At 48.1% G+C, this 20,733-nt stretch overlaps 1 protein-coding gene across 3 annotated transcripts in view; it reads left to right on the forward strand.

Annotated features, from left to right (window-relative positions):
- rhbdl2 (rhomboid, veinlet-like 2 (Drosophila)) overlaps positions 1 to 16,696 on the forward strand; it is a 91,029-nt gene extending 74,333 nt beyond the window's left edge. For 2 of the 3 annotated variants that reach the window (XM_038800809.1, XM_038800814.1), the window contains 3 exons: positions 7,163 to 7,223; positions 7,782 to 7,840; positions 16,198 to 16,696. In XM_038800809.1, the coding sequence (XP_038656737.1) occupies positions 7,163 to 7,223; positions 7,782 to 7,840; positions 16,198 to 16,377 (300 nt within the window). In that variant the 3' untranslated portion in view covers positions 16,378 to 16,696. Of the gene's footprint in view, positions 1 to 7,162; positions 7,224 to 7,781; positions 7,841 to 12,489; positions 12,503 to 16,197 lie in introns of all 3 variants that reach the window. The other variant, XM_038800822.1, reaches the window with a different exon arrangement.
- The last annotated feature ends 4,037 nt before the right edge of the window (positions 16,697 to 20,733 follow it).

Below are 20,733 nucleotides of genomic sequence, written 5' to 3' on the forward strand. Positions count from 1 at the left end.
GTGTCCAAGGATCTGACCGCGCGGATATTAACCCCGGCCACATTTAAGGCCCCCCACCCCCCCTGCCCCCAGTGTCCGATCCCCCCCCCCCCCGCCTGTCTCCCACCAGGGCAGACGCCGTGCGAGCATCCCAACCGGCAATAGCAGGTTAGTTTCACGCAGTCAGGAACTCGGCCGGTCGGGAGCGGAAGATCGCTGGGCGGGCCTCTGGCAATGGGCCCCCAGCGCACGGACTACACCTCAATCTTGTCGATTCTGGGGTCCTGGAGAATTGCCGGACCGGCGTTAGGCCCGATTTCGGCTTGAAATTGGATTCTCCGTCCCCATGCTGAACGCTATTTTGGTGCGGGGCTGTGGAGAATCCAGCCTCAGATATCTTGTAGGTATCTTAATAAGTTGCATCAGAATCTTTTTTACCAGCTTACATTTTTTCTTTTTTCATTTCTTTTCTTTTTGTGGTTGTGAGGAGGAAGGAATGAGTAACTGGCGAAGATAGATAAAGTAACCTGGCGCTAAGCCAAAAAGGCAAAGGAAAAGTGTGAGTTCAGAGAAATTCCTGAAAAACACATTGGTGCTGAAATGACACTGTGGGAAACTTGTTTCTGAATACATAGAGATGAATTTTACTGCTTTTTGCTGGCATATTTTAAGCATGGAGGAGGGGCGGTGGTGGGGGGCTCACAAGATAAAAAAGGCTGGCCTTTCCACCACATTGTTGCCCATCAACGACCCGTTTCCCATATTACAGTGGGTTGGTGTCGGGCAGGCCCCCTACCTTGTGCCTATTGGATGCTTAATTAATGGGAGATACAATCTTGTGGGGGAGTGTGCCCTACATGGGCATAATGGGTCCCCCACCAATGAAGATACCCTCTCCCTTTCTGTCTGACAGCTGCCAACAAAGTGAAAACCACAGATTGCAAAATTGCGGCAAATTGTGGCCTTTAAATGACCTTTAATTGACCACTTAAGGGCCTCAGTGTGAGTAAGGGTGAGCAGGCTGCCTGACACTTTTCCAACAATAGAATTAATAGTCACTTGGGCTAAATACTGGTTAATTAAGAAAAGTCAGCACGAATTTGTTGAAGAATCGTGTTTGAGTTAATTGCCCAAGTTTTTTGATGAGGTAACGGAGATGGTTAATGAGTGTAATGCCATCAGGTGTAAATGAACTTCCAAAAGGCATTTGATTAAGTCCCACACAACAGACTGAGCAATGTTAAAGCTCTTGGAATAAAAGGGACAGTAGCAACATGAACACCAAATTGGCTGTATGACAAGAAACAGAGAACAGTGGTGAACGGCTCCTTTTCAGGCAAGAGGAAGGTTGAAAGTGAATTCCCCAGGGCCAGTGTTAGGACCCCTGCACTTCCTGATGCATATTAATCACCGAGAGCTTTGTGTGCTGGCACAATTTCATAATGAGTCAATGACATGAAAATTGGAAGTACTGTGAACCATGAGTGGGAAACTGTTAACTTCAATAGACAGGTTGGTGGAATGGGCAGATAAGTGGCAGATGACACTTAACACAGAAAAGTGTGGTGATTCATTTTGGTCGAAAGAATGTGAAGGGACAATTCCAAAGGGGTTGCAGAAGTAGGGGGAACTGGGTACATCTGTGCACAAATCATTGAAGGTGGCAGGACAGGTTGAGGGAGCAGTTATTAAAGAGGAGAGAATCCTGGGATTTATAAATAGGGGCATGGAGTTCAAAAACACTGGTTCAACCTCAACTGGAACATTGCATCCAGTTGTGGCCACCATGATGGAAAGGCATTAGAGAGGGCTCAGAAAAAATTCATGTGAGTGGCTTCAGGGATGAGGAACTCCAGTTACAAGGATAGTTTGGAGAAGCTGGGAAGATTCTCCTCAGTGAGGAGAAGGTTGAGTAGAAATTTGCTGGAGGTGTTCATGAGGGAATTGGACAGGTCGATGCTTATTCATCTTGTGCACTATTGACAGAGCGTTAAGGAATCACCTTTCACATGAAACATTGAATAGGGGCCCCATGCACCCTCTTGTGCGGAAATAAGGAATTCCCGCCAGCAAGTGGGGCTGGAATATCCTGCCCACAGTTGTTGGTATTTGTATTAGTCAATATTTGAAAATGGTACAATTTTAAGTGGCTTAATGAAGTGTTCCTGAGCAAGGAAGGGTAAACCTATGGTCAGATTTATGCTGGACAAAGACATTTGTAAATGTCGGGGTTTTGGCTTCGGTGTTTACTTGGCATCTATTGGGATCTACAGCGTGAAGAGTACATAAAAGCTAGCAGAAGCATTAAGTCATTGCTTAACAACTGGGGGCCCTTTTAAGGTAGGAAGGGCCTCACGGTAGCATGGGGGGCCTCACGGTAGCATGGTGGTTAGCATCAATGCTTCACAGCTCCAGGGTCCCAGGTTCGATTCCCGGCTGGGTCACTGTCTGTGTGGAGTCTGCACGTCCTCCCTGTGTGTGCGTGGGTTTCCTCCGGGTGCTCCGGTTTCCTCCCACAGTCCAAAGATGTGCGGGTTAGGTGGATTGGCCATGCTAAATTGCCCGTAGTGTAAGGTTAATGGGGGGATTGTTGGGTTACGGGTATACGGGTTACGTGGGTTTAAGTAGGGTGATCATTGCTCGGCACAACATCGAGGGCCGAAGGGCCTGTTCTGTGCTGTACTGTTCTATGTTCTATGTTCTATTCCCATTGGAGGAAGGATTGAGAACCAGTGGGCACAGATTTAAGATAATCAGCAAAATAAGCAATGGGGACATGAGGAAAACCTACCTGACACAGTGAGTGGTTAGAATCTGAACAGCAAAATGGGTGAGGTTGCTGTACGAGGCCCCGATGGCGAGTGTAACGACAAATGGGAGGAGGTCTGAGTACTTCAGGCTCTACCGTGGGACGCGGCAGCGGTGCCCCCTGTCCCCCTTGCTTTTTGCGCTGGCAATTGATCCTCTGGCCATGGCGCTCAGGGAGTCGGGGAGGTGGAGGGGTCTGGTGCGGGGTGGGGAGGAGCACCGAGTGTCGCTTTATGCAGATGAATTGCTGTTGTATGTAGCAGACCCGGTGGAGGGAATGCCGGAGGTGATGGAGATTCTTGCTGAGTTTGGGAGTTTCTCGGGCTACAAGTTGAACCTGGGCAAGAGCGAGCTGTTTGTTGTACACCCGGGAGATCAGGAGGAGGGGATTGGTAGGCTCCTGCTAAAGAGGGCAGTGAGGAGTTTTAGGTACCTGGGGGTTCAGGTGGTTAGGAGTTGGGGGACTTTGCATAAGCTTAATTTTACTAGGTTGGTGGAGCAGATGGAGGAGGAATTTAAAAGGTGGGACATGCTGCCGCTGTCGTTGGCGGGTAGAGTACAGTCTGTTAAAATGACGGTGCTCCCGAGGTTTTTGTTTTTGTTCCAGTGCCTCCCCATTTTTATTCCGAGGGCCTTTTTTAGGAGGGTGAACAGCAGCATTCTGGGATTTGTTTGGGCGCACGGGACTCCGAGGGTGAGGAGGGTGGTCTTTTTGGAGCGGGGCAGGGATAGAGGGGGGCTGGCGCTGCCCAACCTCTCTGGGTACTATTGGGCGACTAATGTCTCGATGGTACGCAAGTGAGTAATGGATGGGGAGGGGGCAGCATGGAAACAGATGGAGATGGCGTCCTGTGGAGGCACGAGCCTGAAGGCACTGGTAACGGCGCCGTTGCCGCTCCCTCCAATGAGGTACACTACGAGCCCGGTGGTGGCGGCTACCCTCCAAGATTTGGGGGCAGTGGAGGCGACACAGGGGAGAAGTGGGGGGCTCGGTGGAGGCCCCGCTGCGGGGGAACCACCGGTTTGTCCCAGGAAACATTGATGGCGGGTTCCTGGGGTGGCACAGGGCGGGCATAAGGAAGTTGGGAGACCTGTTCATTGACGGGAGGTTTGCGAGCCTGGGTGAGCTGGAGGAGAAGTTTGAGCTCCCCCCGGGGAATATGTTCAGGTACCTTCAGGTCAAGGCGTTTGCTGGGCGGCAGGTGGAGGGGTTCCCTTTGCTGCCCCTGCGGGGGGTAAGGGATAGGGTGCTTTCGGGGGTGTGGGTCGGGGATGGGAAGGTGTCTGACATCTACCAGGTAATGCAAGAGGTGGAGGAGGCATCGGTAGAGGAGCTGAAGGCTAAGTGGGAAGTGGAGCTGGGGGAGCAGATTGAGGAGGGGACATGGGCGAACGCCCTGGAGAGGGTGAACTCCTCCTCTTCATGTGTGAGGCTTAGCTTCATCCAGTTCATGGTACTGTACAGGGCTCATATGTCCGGGACGAGGATGAGCAGGTTTTTTGGGGGTGAGGACAGGTGCATTAGGTGTTCGGGGAGCCCAGCGAACCATGCCCATATGTTTTGGGCATGCCCGGCACTGGGGGAATTCTGGCAGGGGGTGGCGAGGACGGTGTCGAGGGTGGTAAGGTCCAGGGTCAAGCCAGGCTGGGGACTCGCGATATTTGGGGTTGGGGTGGAGCCGGGAGTGCAGGAGGCGAAAGAGGCCGGTGTTTTGGCCTTTGCGTCCCTAGTAGCCCGGCGGAGGATCTTGTTGCAATGGAAAGATGCGAGACCCCCAAGCGTGGAGACCTGGATCAATGACATGGCGGGATTCATTAAGCTGGAGAAGGTCAAATTCGCCCTGACGGGGTCGGTACAAGGGTTCTTTAGGCGGTGGCAGCCTTTCCTCGACTTTCTGGCTCATCAATAGGGAACTAGGACAGCAGCAGCAGCAACCCGGGGGGGGGGGGGGGCGGGGGGGGGCGGGGGGGGGGGTGGTGGGAGTTTCAGGGGGGCATTGTTTATGTTAATTTAAGTTATTTTAAATTTATTTTGTTGTTCATTGGGGTGGGGGGGGGTTCGTGATATGCGTTGTTACGGGTCTGGGGGGTGTTTATTATTGTTATTATTATTGTTTTGTTGTTATACATTTTTCAAAAAATTTCAATCAAAATTTTTTTTTTTGTAAAAAAGAATCTGAACTGCATTACCAGAGAGTGTGATGGAGTTATGTTGAATCACAGTATTCAACAAGGAATTGGATCATTGTCTGATAAGGAAATCACTACAGGGTCTCGGGGTAAAGACAGGGGAGTGGCACAGGGCGAATTGCTCCTTGAGACAGCCAACACCAACCCGACAGGTTAAATGACCTCCTTCTGTGCTGTAACCATTCTATAACTCTGTGATTTAAACCAAATTTCCATTGACGCAGAGTGAGCTAATTTATGCCTTCTGCTACTTCATCCTTTATAATAATTTTTGCCATTTAGTTTGGCTTCTCCAGGGGACTTGAAGATCAATAACCCTTACGTTAATATTGGAACCATTGATCATGTTAGTTCTGTTCTGCCACAACTGTTAAAATCTGCTCAGATTCATGAAATATTAAATTGCCTTGCTACATATTTTGTATTCCAAAAATATTAAATATCGCATAGGGCAAAGCGAACTGAACATTGGTGGGGAAACACACGTGTGCATTCATGTGACTAAAATTTGTACTCGGAAAATTAACTTTCTTCTTAATGACTGTGAATTCCTGAGCAGTTTTAGCATTCCTGAAAGCTAACAACGACGATAAACAAATTGAGATCTTGCCTTTTAAGGAGAAACAACATGAACACAAAGAATAATTTCTGTTCATTTCCTACATTAGTACCAAATGTCTGCATCTCAATGAATCAAGAAACTATCTACATTTTTGTGTACTTCAACTATGTTCTTGTTTAATCTATTAAATGCTCTTGCATTCCATTCACTTCAGTCTGGAAAAGCAGCAGTTTTAATGAACTAAGTAGTCAGCTGTAACATATTTCCATTGCACTGCTTTGACCAAGTCACCAACATCAAGTGCTAGTTAAAGAAGGTAGAGAACATTTATCGGCAGTTTAATAAGGAAATGGGGGGCGGGATTCTCCGTACCCAGGGGGGCGGGGGGTCCTGGCGGGACAGAGTGGCGTGAACCATTCCGGCGTCGGCCCGCCCCAAAGGTGCGGAATCCTGCGCATCTTCAGGGGCTAGGCCGGCGCCAGAGCGGTTTTCACCCCATCGGCTGGCTTGGAAAGCCTTTGGCGCCGCACCAGCTAGGGCCGAAGGGACTCCGCCGGCCGGCGCATGTCCGCACATGTGTGGGAACATCAGCGGCTGCTGACGTCATCCCCGTGCATGCGCAGTTCACCTACGCGTCGTCCATCGCGTCGTGACATGGCCGGCGCGTCGGAAAAGAGTGCCCCCACGGCACAGGCCCACCCACGGATCGGTGGGCCCCAATCACGGGCCAGGCCACCGTGCGTGCACCCCCCCCGGGGCCAGATCGCCCCCCCCCCCCCAGGACCTCGGAGATCGCCCACGCCGCCAGGTACCGCAGGTAAGGGACCTAGTCTAATCTATGCTGGCGGAACTGGCAAAAAACGGGCGGGACTTCGGCCCATTGTGGGCCAGAGAACTCAGGCAGCCCCGGGGTCCATTGAGTCGTGCTGGTCCCTGCTATTCTCCAAGGCGGGCAGTGCGATTCACGGCGGGCCGATTTTTTGGGGTGGCGGAGAATTTGGAGGACGGCGGGGGCGGGATTCACGCCGACCCCCGGCGATTCTCCAACCCTGCGGGGGGTCGGAGAACCCCACCCGGGGAGTCCACTCCAAGTAAAGAAGTAGATTTATTTACAATACGGTATATACAGCACCCAATAGCTCCCTCCCGGGTTCCTCTCTGGTTGATGCCTTTCTGGCCAACCTTTTATACGTTGGTTTACTAGAATTCTTTCGCCCCTAGCGGGAGAGCTCGTACTTTGTGAGGACCAAGGGTAAGATGATCATTCCCACACCGCAAGTCCCGTGCGGGACATTACAGCCAGCAAAACTCTGCAAGATTTTGTCAAACATCCATAGACTTAGATATCAGATCAAAGGTGACCTGTGGGTCTAATGAATGAAAATCACTTATTGTCACAAGTAGGCTTCAAATGAAGTTACTGTGAAAAGCCCCTAGTCGCCACATTCCGGCACCTGTTCGGGGAGGCTGGTACGGGAATTGAACCGTGCTGCTGGCTTGCCTTGGTTTGCTTTCAAAACTAGAGGTTTAGCCCTGTGCTAAACAGCTCATGTCTCTGTGGCAGAACTAAACATAGTTAAAATAAACTGTTGCTCCATAACATTTCTATTTATTTGCTTGCAGAATTTTAGACAGATGGTGCCACTGTTTGGTGTTTTCAGATTGGCTTTCATTTTAATTATAGGTAAGTTTTTGAAAATAAAATTATATTGTTGCTTCATAATTGTCCCCTCCTCTAATTTCTTTCTTGATCATTTGACTTCATAGAGCTGTTGTGTTGTGGGATGAAGGGGAAATATTGAACTACAGGGGTGTAGCCAACAGCTGCTCTATAGTTAGACAATATCGGTGGAAAAAGCCTTCTTTGGAGTTTTCAGTAACACTATACTAATGTGTGGGAGAGGATTAATTGACATATCAAATCTGGAGTACCCAATTAATTGTTCTTAATCATGTATGAATAAGTAGCATTCACTTGAACAGTATAGTGGAATTTAATCTCATTGCATGCAATTCTCCCAATATTCAATTTTAAACAAACAATCCCATGTGCTTGACAGGCATCATTTATTTAAATATTTTTGGCATGAATAATTTCAGCTCAAGTTTTTGTATTGATGATGTTCAGGGAATCTGACACGGACATATGTTAAAATTAGTTTATTGGGGTCATTGGTCTATATTTTTGGATTATTCAATGATACGTTTTCAATTAATCATTTTCACATATATATATTTACAGTTGGCACAGATGTGGGGTTTGCCTTATACAGAAGATTCGTCGAAGGGGCTGTTTTACGTGTAAGTACCATAGACGTCTGTTCTAACCTCTCACTACCGATATGTTCTAGCACAATGTCTTAACTTAAGAATTAAACCAAATGATTGTTAACAGAGAGCAAACTGGTGCTTGATAACAATGATGTGTCCAGCCTTGGATTAATGGTAACATTCTCACCTCTGGTTTAGATGTTTCTGGGTTCAGGTTCCGCTCCAGAGACTTAACATAATCGAGATTTATTCTTCAGAGCACTACAGGTATCCAGGGGTGTTACGTTGTTGAAGGGACAATTTTTCAACTGAAATATTGAACATATTGGTGGAATAAGCAGACACGGGGCAGATGAAATTTAATGTAGAAAAGTCTGAAGGGATACATTTTGGTCAGAAGGACGAAGAGAGGTGACATAAAGTAGTGTATGATTCTAATGGAAATGCAGAAGCAGAGGAACCTGAGTGTATATGTACATAAATCATTGAAGGAGGCAAGACAGGTTGAGAAAGCAGTTAATAAGATATACTGAAACCTGAATTTTATACATAGGGACACAGAATACAAAAGCAAGCAAGTTATGAACCTTAGAATCAGAGAATTTACAGTGCCGAAGGAGGTCATTTGGCCCATCGAGTTTGCACCGGCCCTTGGAAAAAGCACCCTACTTCAGGCCACGCCTCCACCCTATCCCTTACCTAACCTTTTAGACACTAAGGGGAAGGGGCAATTTAGCATAGCTAATCCACCTAATCTGCATATCTTTGGACTGTGGGAGGGAATCGGATCACCCGGAGGAAATCCACACAGACATGGGAGAAAGTGCAAACTCTTCACATTCGCCCTAGGCTGGAATTGAACCCAGGTCCCTGGAGCTGTGAGGCAGCAGTACTAACCACTGTACCACCGTGCTGCCCTTAATAGGGAAAACGCCGTAGAATCTATAGAATCCCTACGGTGCAGAAGGCGGCCATTCAGCCCATCGCGCTTCACCCTTCAAAAGACCATCCTCCCTGTTCATGCAACCCCACCCTAAGGGACAATTTAGCATGAGCAATCCACTGTACCTGCACATCTTTGGGCGTGGGAGGAAACTGGTGTACCCAGAGGAAACCCATGCAGACATGGGGAGAAAGTGCAAACTCCACACAGTCACCCGAGATGGGAATCGAACCCAGGTCCCTGGAGTTGTGATCATCTGTGCTAACCACTGTGCCATTGTGCCAACCTTCATAAACACTGGTTCAGTCTCCAAGGGAAGGATGTGAAGGTTTTAGAAAGGGTTTAGAAAAGATTTACGAGAATGGCTCCAAGCGAGAGCCTTCAGTTATGTGGATAGATTGGTGAACTGTGGTTGTTCTCCTTCGAGAAGAGAAGATTGAGAGGAGATTTGAGAGACCTGTTCAAAATGATGAGGGGTCTACGAGAGCATAAATGGGGAGAAATTGTCCCTTTCGGTAGATGGCCAAGAACCCCAAAGTAATTAACAAAATAACCAGAGAGGACAAGAAAAAACTTCTTAATGCAACCAGTGGTTTGGATCTGGAATGCACTGCCAGAGCATTTGGTGGGGACGGGTTCAACTGCAGTTTTCAAAACGGAACTGGATAATTATCTGAAGAGAAAATATTTTACAGAACTACAAGAAAAAGGTGGGGGTGTGAGACTAGCTGAGTTGTTGCAGGAAATTGACATAGAGACAAGATGCTGAATGGCCTGCTTCTGTGCTGTAACTATTCTATGATTCTAGTACAGATAGTTTCAATGAAGTTGATAAACACATGAAGAAGAAAGAAGCTGAACGTTACCAGTTGTGTGATCAAGAAAGGTGAAATGAGATTGTGTGGAACATAAACACCAACACAGATGGGGTAGGCCAAATGGCTTGTTTCTGTCAATACCACATATAGCCAGGGCCGGCTCAAGGTACCGGCAACTCGGGCAGTCGCCCGGGGCGCCATGTGCTAGGGGGCGCCATCAAGGAGTGCGTGACCGGCGTCAGAGACCCGGCGCCGCGTAAAAGACTCGGGTCCCATGCATGCGCAGTTGGGCAACCAGCGCATGCGTGGTGGCCGCCCTCCCCCAGGCCGCCCCGCACAAACATGGCGGATGGATCCAGGCTTGCCGGTGGAAGAAAGGAGGCCTGCCGACAGAGAGACCGGCCCGCCGATCGGTGGGTCCCGATCATGTACCAGGTGACTCCGCCCCCCCCCCGGTGAACGGAGCTCCCCCCCCCCCCCACCGAAGGGCGCCGAAGTTCAGCTTGCCCGGGGCGTCAGCAACCCTAGGGCCGGCGCTGCGTATAGCAGCTCACAAGGAAGACAAACACCATACTGTATCTCAAATCTTCAGGCCATCTCGGCCAGACAATTAACGTGAATCACTCTTCTGCCCACTATCTCTCCCACATCACACTATCTCTCCCCCATCACACTCTTTCTCCTGTATTCCCTCAAGCTCTCTCCCCCCCTTCCGTCCCCTCATATTCTCTCTCCTCCCCTTTCTCTCACATGCTCTCTTCCCCCACCCCGTCATACTGTCTCTCTCCCACCCTATCTTGCACACTGTCTCCCCCATTCCGTCACACTCTCTCTCCCCTATTCCCTCACACTCTCTCTTCCCCATTCCTTCACAGTCTCTCCCCCCCCATTCCCTCACAGTCTCTCTCCCCCCATTCCTTCACAGTCTCTCTTCCCCTTTCCCTCACACTCTCTCTCCCCCTTCCCTCACACTCTCTCTCCCCCTTTCCCTCACAGTCTCTCTCCCCCCTTTCCCTCACACTCTCTCTTCCCCTTTCCCTCACACTCTCTCTTCCCCTTTCCCTCACACTCTCTCCCCCCCCATTCCCTCACAGTCTCTCTTCCCTTTCCCTCACACTCTCTCTTCCCCTTTCCCTCACAGTCTCTCTCCCCCCTTTCCCTCACTCTCTCTTCCCCTTTCCCTCACACTCTTTCTTCCCCTTTCCCTCACACTCTCTCTTCCCCTTTCCCTCACACTCTCTCTTCCCCTTTCCCTCACACTCTCTCTTCCCCTTTCCCTCAGTCTCTCCCCCCCCTTTCCCTCACTCTCTCTTCCCCTTTCCCTCACACTCTCTCTCCCCCCCTTTCCCTCACACTCTCTCTTCCCCTTTCCCTCACACTCTCTCTTCCCCATTCCCTCACAGTCTCCCCCCCCCCATTCCCTCACAGTCTCTCTCCCCCTTTCCCTCACACTCTCTCTTCCCCTTTCCCTCACACTCTCTCTCCCCCTTCCCCTCACAGTCTCTCTTCCCCTTTCCCTCACACTCTCTCTTCCCCTTTCCCTCACAGTCTCTCTCCCCCCTTTCCCTCACTCTCTCTTCCCCTTTCCCTCACACTCCCTCTTCCCCTTTCCCTCACACTCTCTCTTCCCCTTTCCCTCACACTCTCTCTTCCCCTTTCCCTCACACTCTCTCTTCCCCTTTCCCTCAGTCTCTCCCCCCCCCCTTTCCCTCACTCTCTCTTCCCCTTTCCCTCACACTCTCTCTCCCCCCTTTCCCTCACACTCTCTCTTCCCCTTTCCCTCACACTCTCTCTTCCCCTTTCCCTCAGTCTCTCCCCCCCCCCCATTCCCTCACAGTCTCTCTCCCCCCTTTCCCTCACACTCTCTCTTCCCCTTTCCCTCACACTCTCTCTTCCCCATTCCCTCACACTTTCCCCCTTTCTCCCATGCAGTCTTTCTCACTCATTTAATCAGATGCCAATGGGTTCCACTGCTCCAGCTGCCTCATCTGGGCCCCACATCGCCACTCTGGCTCGGCTCTGCTTGTATCGAGTTTACAAGTCTGCTTGAAATCAAAGGTGCCAGATTGGCACGCCAGTGCACCCCCGCAGCACTACACCACTGAGTCAAAGGTTATGGAGGATAGCCAGCAAAGTGGAGTTGATACCATATTCAGATCAACCATGATCACATTGAATGGTGGAGCAGGCCCAATGGGCCAAAGTCTCTACTCCTATTTCATATGACTTTTTAAAGTGTTAAACAGATGACTGGCTGGTAGTGCCAGTTTCACACCATGGTCAAGAGTCAACTTCACCCTAAATGTCATTGGTGAGCTTCAATAGCATCTAATTCCCCAAGTTGTCATTTCCATCACTTATGCTTTCTAATGAATAATGTATTGCTTCCTGACACGATGAGGACAACAAAACATGTGGTAATATCTGACTAGAGCAAAACCAGTTGTTCCTGCAGGCTTCACGGCTCAGATTTTTAAAACAAATTCCAATTGAGAGACAATTTAGCGTGGCCAATCCACCTACTCTGCACATATTTGGGTTCTGTGGATGAAACCCACGCAGACAAAGGGAGAATGTGCAAACTCCACATTGACAGTGACCCGGGACAGGGGTCAAACCTGGGTCCTGGGCGTGTGAGGCAGCAGTGCTAACCATTGCGCCACCGTGCCGTACGGCTCAGATTGTTAAGAAGAAATAAACATGAATGGCTTGGTAATTTTTTTTGTTCGGAAATGTCCTGGTGGTTACAGCAGATTGTATCTATCTATTTCCTTTCTTTCCTCCCCTGATTCTGCCTTTCTTGTTTTCCTGTTTTGTTTGAAATAAAACATTTTATCTGATTTTCCTTCCTTGCTGCTTTGATTTCCTTCTGCTGAGAATTTCTTTATTAACTCCCACTTTGAAAAATTGAATCGCAGATGTATACGCAAGGTAAGGGGAAATTTATTCAAGTACAAGTTGTGATAAGAGACTGCAATGAATGGCAGAGGATATATGCAATACTGTGACTCAAAAGAGCTTTAAGTCTGTATCTCATTTTGAGTATGAGGCATAATCTAAAGTGGTGTAGTGGCATTGTCACTGGACTAGTAATCCAGAGTCCCAAGGCAAGATCAGCAGATTGCGGTTCAATCCCATCATGGCAGTTTTTTTAAAAACCTGGAAATGCAAGTTTAATGATGACCCTGAAGCCATTATGGACAAAAACCCCTCAGCGAAGGAAATCTGCTATCCTTACATGTGACTCCAATTCCAAATGCCCTCTGGACGGTAGTTAGGGATGGGCAATAAATGATGCCACATTGTGTGAATTAAAAAATTATGGTTTTCTTATTTGTCTTCAGGCCTTTCGTTCGCTGTATACAAATTGAAGTACGAGTGTGAGAATATTACATTTACCACAACATGAGCTAAATTCATTTAACATGACAAAGAGTTGCATATTGCCTCATGGTAAGAGGTGAAGAAAGATACGGAACTAAATGTTTCAGTTTAGAAATAAACTAATTGTAATTCCAAAATCATTGAGTTCCAGCAATCAGCAACGACACTGGATAATGGAAACAACATAAAATTCTTATTGGGATTCTGATTTGTTGCACTCCATAAAACATAAAAACTGAAAATTATAACTGTGAACTTTATCAAGTTATTTATTTTTTTGAAACCACAGCCAGTATATGTCTGTGGATTTCTCCTCAAATTTCCCCCAGATGATTCTTATACCATGAGCCACTCTCACTACCTATCTTCAACTGCAATCAAATAAGCTAAATGAAAACGTAAAAGCTTCTCTACCTTACAAGACCCAGTTACTAAGCGACTGTTGCTGGTTAATTTATTCTTTACAATGTAGCCCTCTCTAAGCACAATAGTATCACAGTTGGAATTGAAACCAACCCCCACACGTACAAGCACTTTTTTCCAGCACAAATCTAACTTATCGGTTTTATCCTCTCAGCACGAAAACATTACATTAAACCCACTTAAACCTATATCTTATTTCTAATGTTAACCAATACCATTATGGGCAGCACGGTAGCACAATGGTTAGCACAGTTGCTTACAGCTTCAGGTTCAATTCCCGGCTTGGGTCACTGTCTGTGTAAAGTCTGCATGTTCTCCCCAAGTCTGCATGGGTTTCCTCCGGGTGCTCCGTTTCCTCCCACAGTCCATAGATGTGCAGGTTAGGTGGATTGACCATGCTAAATTTCCCTTAATGTCCAAAAAGGTGAGGTGGGGTTCCTGTGTTAAGGGGATAGGATTGAGGTGTGGGCTTAAGTAGGGTGCTCTTTCCAAGAGCCAGTGCAGACTCGATGGGCCGAATTCTGCACTGTAAATCCTATGATTCTATGGAAATACATATATAAATCCCTTAAAATTATCTTTGCTTTACTAACAATAGCTGAATTGAATACTAAACGGTTATGTTTTTAAATGGCAGCACTGAATAATGATTTTCCCACACGCTATACTGCTGATGCTGTATTGCAGCGCACTGAACAAGCTATTTACCTTGCATTAGGAGCTGGACCATTTCTAATAGCCCCGGCTGGCAGTCTAATTGTTGGAGAAACTGGTGCTAAAGGAGCCACCTCAATATCCTTTTGCTGCAGTTTCACTGTGTGTCCCCAATTTTCTCTTCCCTTCGATTCTGAAGGCAGTAATGTTGTTCTGGGATATTAACGAACTCATTCCAGAAGTTTGTTGGTGCATCATTTAATTGCTCATTCTTCAATTTTTGTTAGGCTGTTCATCTAAGGAAAGCATCAAAGCTGAACCCATTTTATATCCTCCGAAATGGACTTTTCAGCAAAGGTTACCAGAATGTAATCAGTAAAAATGCTGGCTGAATTCATAACATGAGGTCAATTGCTCGATCATCACTTTTACCTTTTTTGTTGAGGTCAATTGGTGAAGGCAGGACGCATTTATGATCTATCTGATCTTTGTGGTCTGTATCACACCATTTGCTGCACTAGCATTTTTTAAAAAAGATCCCAGATGGTATAACTGCAGAGAAGAAATAAAAAGGGTGAAAAATTGTCTACAAGCAACATTACAACATCTTTTTGGAACAATGTGGTGATGGTATTTTGAAAGGTCAAAGTAGAAAATGAATGTAAACACTTTTATTTGTGGTGCGGCAAATAATAATTGCTTTCACACATGTTTTTCTTCATTCACCAATGTGTGAAAAAAACTTTTTTTTACTCACATCAACTTTTTCACTAAGTTAGGAAATGGAGGAAAAAGATGACTCAAGCTGTCTTATTAATTACATTGTTACAGCTTGTTAATGTCAATTACATGCTAATAGAATATATAGATAGAATTTACAGTGCCGAAGGAGGCCATTCGGCCCATCGAGTCTGCACCGGCTCTTGGAAAGAGCACCCTACCCGAGGTCAACACCTCCACCCTATCCCCATAACCCAGTAACCCCACCCAACACTAAGGGCAATCTTCAACACTAAGGGCAATTTATCATGGCCAATCCACCTAACCTGCATATTTTTAGACTGTGGGAGGAAATCGGAGCACCCAGAGGAAACCCACGCAGACATGGGGAGGATGTGCAGACTCCGTGCAGGCAGTGACCCAAGCCGGAATCGAACCCGGGACCCTGGAGCTGTGAAGCAGTTGTGCTATCCACAATGCTACCGTGCTGCCCGTAATGTTAAGAGAAATAGATGATCAGCATTAATAGGGCTGGTTTACCTCAGTGGGCTAGACAGCTGGTTTGTAAGGCAGAACAAGGCCAGTAGCGCGGGTTCAATTCCTGTACCAGCTAACCAGAACAGGCGCCGGAATGTGGCAATTAGAGGCTTTTCACAGCAACTTCATACTTGTGACAATAAAACATTATTATTATTATATCAATTGTCTTTGAGCACATATATAAATTGGGGATGTCTGGGACACTGGGTTGAGTGAGAAGATAACTGTGAGGCTGAAAAAAGTCAATGAACTCTCTGTATGAAGAAAGAGTCTGTTTCTTGGTTTCTGCTTCACTAACCATTTGGATCCCATTAACACTTTCTAAAATCCAGCTGTCCGAAAACCGGACATTTTTAATATTTAGTTAAATCCTTCGATTTCACAAATACAGCCATCCTTGGGCAGATCCCAAATAATGGAATCAGCAGAAATTGTGCTCACGTAGGCCCTGAGTCCATGCAACACTTTTAAATCTGCCTTCCTCCTCACCTCCAGCCCCTGCACCACACCTTCCCGCCACTCCCCAACAATCTCCCTATTTCCTGGACACAAAGCTGTCCATTCCACCAAGAGGATAGAGTTGGGGATTCTCTCCATACTTCTGATTGCATCAATCCTGGCTGTTTTCAGATCCAATGTCCAAAATTGAGGGAAATACAAAACCGAGCATGATCACCTTCCTGAAGGTGCGGGACTTTGGACATGGGACTTGTAAATCAGCAAATTAGTCTACCTTTTACACAGTAAATGTAAAAGTTAATTAGAAGAAGTGCTGACATCAACAGATTGGTTTTCAGGACGTAAATTGAGTTACTATATGATTTTATTCTTCCGGCATATTATTGTGACATTAAAAATAATCATTTTGATTGTTTGTTCTAAGATTGTGCTTCTATTCCTTATAGGTTTCCTTTGTGGCCCACATTGCAGGCGGCCTGGCTGGAATGACCATCGGCTATGTGGTTTTCAGCTGCTATGACAAGAATCTCTTAAAGGATCCCAGATTTTGGGCTTCAATTTTGGCATATTTGGCCTGTGTCCTGTTTGCTGTCATATTTAACGTCTTCCTGTCTCCTGCTCCTTAAACAATGGGAATGGAGAACCGATTGGTCATAATATTTTTTTTAACGCACACAAAGGCTGACAGAGTATTCATCAAGCACTGATGACAAGAAGCACGTCACAGCTCCTGAAGGGTAGTTGGAACAATCATTTCCCACAAACTCCTCAAAATTTTAATGATTCCTGTAATCTATCTTTGACATTTTGTCGCTGGAATTGTTTGTCGAGTAAATTTTTATTAACCATAGATTTTTTTACATAGAATTTACAGGGCAGAAGGAGGCCATTCAGCCTATTGAGTCTGCACCGACCCTTGGAAAGAGCACCCTACTTAAGCCCACACCTCCATCCTATCCCAGTAACCTCACCTAAATCAGTTTGGACATTAAGGGCAATTTAGAATGGCCAATCCACCTGACCTGCACAGCTTTTTATTGTGGGAGGATACCGGAGCTCCCAGAGGAAACCCACCCAGACACAGGGCGAACGTGCAGACTCAGCACAGACAGTGACCAAAGCTGGGAATTGAACCTGGGACCCTGTGAAGCAACAGTGCTAAGCATTGTGCTACCATGTCGTCCATATCATCACATAACATAGCAACTTCTGCTTTGACTTGAATTTGCAGAAAAAGAAGAATGAATAGAGAATTGACTTGTTTTTCGTTGATATTTTGAATGGTGCTTAATATGGGATCTTCCCTCAGTTTGTCCTATTTTTGTTATGTTGAGGTGTTGGACGACATTATTGATTGCAGTACTTAAATTAAAATCTCCAGTTTACTCAAATAGTTCCACTTTTGCAGGGATGAGCAGTAGACTGAACTATACACCTGGTGTAACTAGATTGGACAATTGGGTTTAGTCCAATAAATATCCTATTTGGCCATATTCTGTCTTTAAAACATCAGCCACATTTTCAGGATAGACTGCATTGTTAAACCTGTGCAGCATCATTTCCCAAACTATCACTGTGGTGCAGTTATTTTTTTCTCTTCTCTTCCTGTATTATGCTTTCTTGTATTCTCAGTACACTCTTGGTCCATATTACACCTGTTCTAATAATCTAGTGTGTAGTCATCTTCTGATATCTGGTGGTCTAGTTGGGGGGGCTTGGTTCTCTGACAGTCTGATCCAGAATTTGTGTCTAATTTCCAGGCCTTTGCTCTTGTGGTATCAGCTGTCATGTGAGTTGATGTTCTTTGTGATAACAGCTTGATCAACCTGAGGAGGAGATGCTCCACTTTGAACCAAGTCAATGTACAGATGATGCATAACTCGCTATTTGCTGGTTATGATAGAATGTAGTAGGAAGATATGTCCATGTCGCTTGGTTACATGCAGGGCGGGATTCTCCGAGCCCCGCGCCAGGCCGGAGAATCACCGCAACTGCACCACGTCGCCCCGATGCCGGCACGCGATTTTCCGAGGAGCGGAGAATCGGCTCCATTTGCGCGGCGCGTTTGGTACGGCATCGGTCGCGGGCCGCTGTCTGCGGCCGGGCCGCAGATTCTCCGGCCTTGATGGGCCGCGCGGCCGCGCGGAAAAGGCAGAGTCCAGCCGGCGCCGTCCACACCTGTCGCAGCCGGCTGGAACTCTGCGCGCAGGGTGGGGGCTCTTTCACCGGGGGGGGGGGGTCGCCGATGGGGTCTGGCCCGCGATCGGGGCCCAACAATCGGTGGGCCGGCCTCTCCAACCCCGGCCCTATTTTGTTACTCGGCCAGCCCCTAAACCCCCACACTATGTAGCATCGGGGCCGGCGCATAGAGGAAGTCCTCCGCACCTTCAGAGGCTAGGCCAGCGCCGGAGTGGTTTGCGCCGCGCCGGCCGGCGCGGAAGGGGCTTGGCGCCATGCAAACTGGCACCGAAGGGCCGGCACGGGTTTGCGCATGCGCGGGAGCGCCAGCGTGTGCTGCCGTCATCCCAGCGCATGTGCAGGGGGGATTCATCTCCACGCCGGCCATCGCGGACTGTTACATTGGCTGGCACGGAGTGGTGCCCCAATGGCACATGCCCGCCCGCTGATCAGTGGGCTCCAGGTGTGGTTGCCGCCGGCGTGAACAGGTCGGGAACGGCAGGCCGCTCGGCCCATCAAGGCCGGAGAATCGCGGGTCGCCGTGAAAAATGGCGGCCCGCGATTCTCCGAGCGGCGTGTCGCATTTGCGACACGCCATTTTGGGGGGGTGGGAGAATCGCGGGGGGTGCCATAGCGACCCTCCCGCGATTCTCCCACCCGGCGTGGGGGCGGAGAATCGCGCCCACAGTTTTTATATAGCTAGTCCAGTTCAGTTTCTGGTCAATGTGACCCCAAGAATGTTAATAGTGATTTCTTTATTGTGACACAGTTTGGGATAGATTTCAGTGTATGGCTGGTGGTAAAACATTAAATTGAACATTGCCGGAGGAATCCTTACTCCTTGCCTAAATAATGTATCCTGGAAGTGTTAATATTATTGTGGACTGATCTATTTGTGTCTGATTTATAAATTTTATCTAAACCGTATAGCAACTCTTAAATTTTCAACTAGAGAATCACATGTAGCCTGAAGAAATGGCTGTAAAAAAAATCATGGTGTTTTTCTAAAATACAATTTCTGTGCCAAGAGGGGAATGTAGAATTCTCATACTTGAAACATAGCAATGGGCGGCGTCAATCCCGCCCCTGCCGTGTCCCGAATTCTCCGCTCCCTGAGATTCGGCAGGGGCGGGAATCGCGCCGCTCTGGTCGGCGGGCCCCCCGCGCCGATCGGCGGGCCCCCCACAGCAATTCTCCGGCCCGCGATGGGCCAAAGTCCTGCCGCTGACAGGCCTCACCTGCCGGCGTGGATTAAACCACCTAACTGACTGGCGGGATTGGCGGTGCGGGCGGGCTCCGGGGTCCTGGGGGGGGGGGGGGGGGGGCGTGGGGCGATCTGACCCCGGGGGGTGCCCCACGGCGGCCTGGCCCGCGATCGGGGCCCACCGATCAGCAGGCGGACCTGTACCGTGGGGCACTCTTTTTCTTCCGCCTTCGTCATGGTCTTCACCATGGCAGAGGCGGAAGAGACCCCCTCCCCTGCGCATGCGCCTGTATGACGTCAGCAGCCGCTGACGCTCCGGCGCATGCACGGACTTACGCCGGCCGGCGAAGTCCTTTCGGCCCCGGCTGGCGTGGCGCCAAAAGCCGTCCACGCCAGCCGGCGGAGTGGGAACCACTCCGGCGCGGGCCGAGCCCCTCAATCTGAGGGCTTGGCCCCTTCCGCATCTTTGGAGCGGACCAACGCCGGAGTGGTTCACGCCACTCTGACACGCCGGGACCCCCCCCCCCCCCCGCCCCGCCGGGTAGGGGAGAATCCCGGCCAATGAGTGTATGTTTACTGCACTTGCTGGATATAATTCTGCAGCTACTGCATTAATAGACCTGACACTGATTAAACATTATTCACCAGTGTTGTGTAGAATTCATCAACAGACAATTCTTGAGAAGAATTTATTATGATTGTGGGTCTTACCTTCTTTGATAGCCAGTAATGAGACATGTGTAGGAGGTTTACTTGCCTAATGCCGTTTAGACTGAGTCAGTGACAGTAATTTTACTAAATTGCTTTTCTGGAAAGGACCTTTGGTGGCTGCGCACATATACAGGAATTTGGGCATATGCTCCCCACTATGTTACAAAGTATTATTTTCTGTCTGTGAATTGGAATGGACTAAAAATTTTGGGGCATGCGCTCCACAATCCTGGGAATGTGTTCGCTATGGACAAAGCTCAGACTAGATATGCAGATTTGTAAAATTATTACAATGTGACTTACGCATTCTCTTATTCACAGTGATGTTATAGGGTGTGTTATGAATTGTAAAAGATAGAGATCAAAGGTATGTTAAATATTAACAGCTTTAAATGACCTCAAAGGTTATAGCAAAGTTTATTTAGGGTGACCTTCCTATGTTAACGCAATAGAAAGTTTTATTTCATACAGTAAGGAGTTGCGGCCTTTGAAATTCACCAACATGTTTTCATAGAATCCCTCCAATTGAGAAGGAGGCCATTCTGCCCATCAACTCTGCACCGACCCTCTGAAAGAGCTTACTTACCTGCCCTATCCCAATAGTCCTTTATCCTAACCTACACATCCCTAGACACTAAGGGGAAATTTATCATGGCTAATCCACCTAACCTGCACATCTTTGAACTGTGGGAGGAAACCGGAGCACCCGGAGTAAACCCACGCAGACACGAGGAGAATGTACAGACTCCGCACAGTCACCCAAGGCCAGAATTGAACCCGGGTCCCTGGTGCTCTGAAGTAGCAGTGCTAACCATTGCTAGTTCTAGTGCTAACCAAACCTGTTTAAATTTTTGCAATGAGAATAAATCCATTCCAAAAGCAACAGAGC

The sequence above is a fragment of the Scyliorhinus canicula genome, chromosome 1 (genome assembly GCF_902713615.1).
Source record: "Scyliorhinus canicula chromosome 1, sScyCan1.1, whole genome shotgun sequence".
Classification (NCBI taxonomy): domain Eukaryota; kingdom Metazoa; phylum Chordata; class Chondrichthyes; order Carcharhiniformes; family Scyliorhinidae; genus Scyliorhinus; species Scyliorhinus canicula.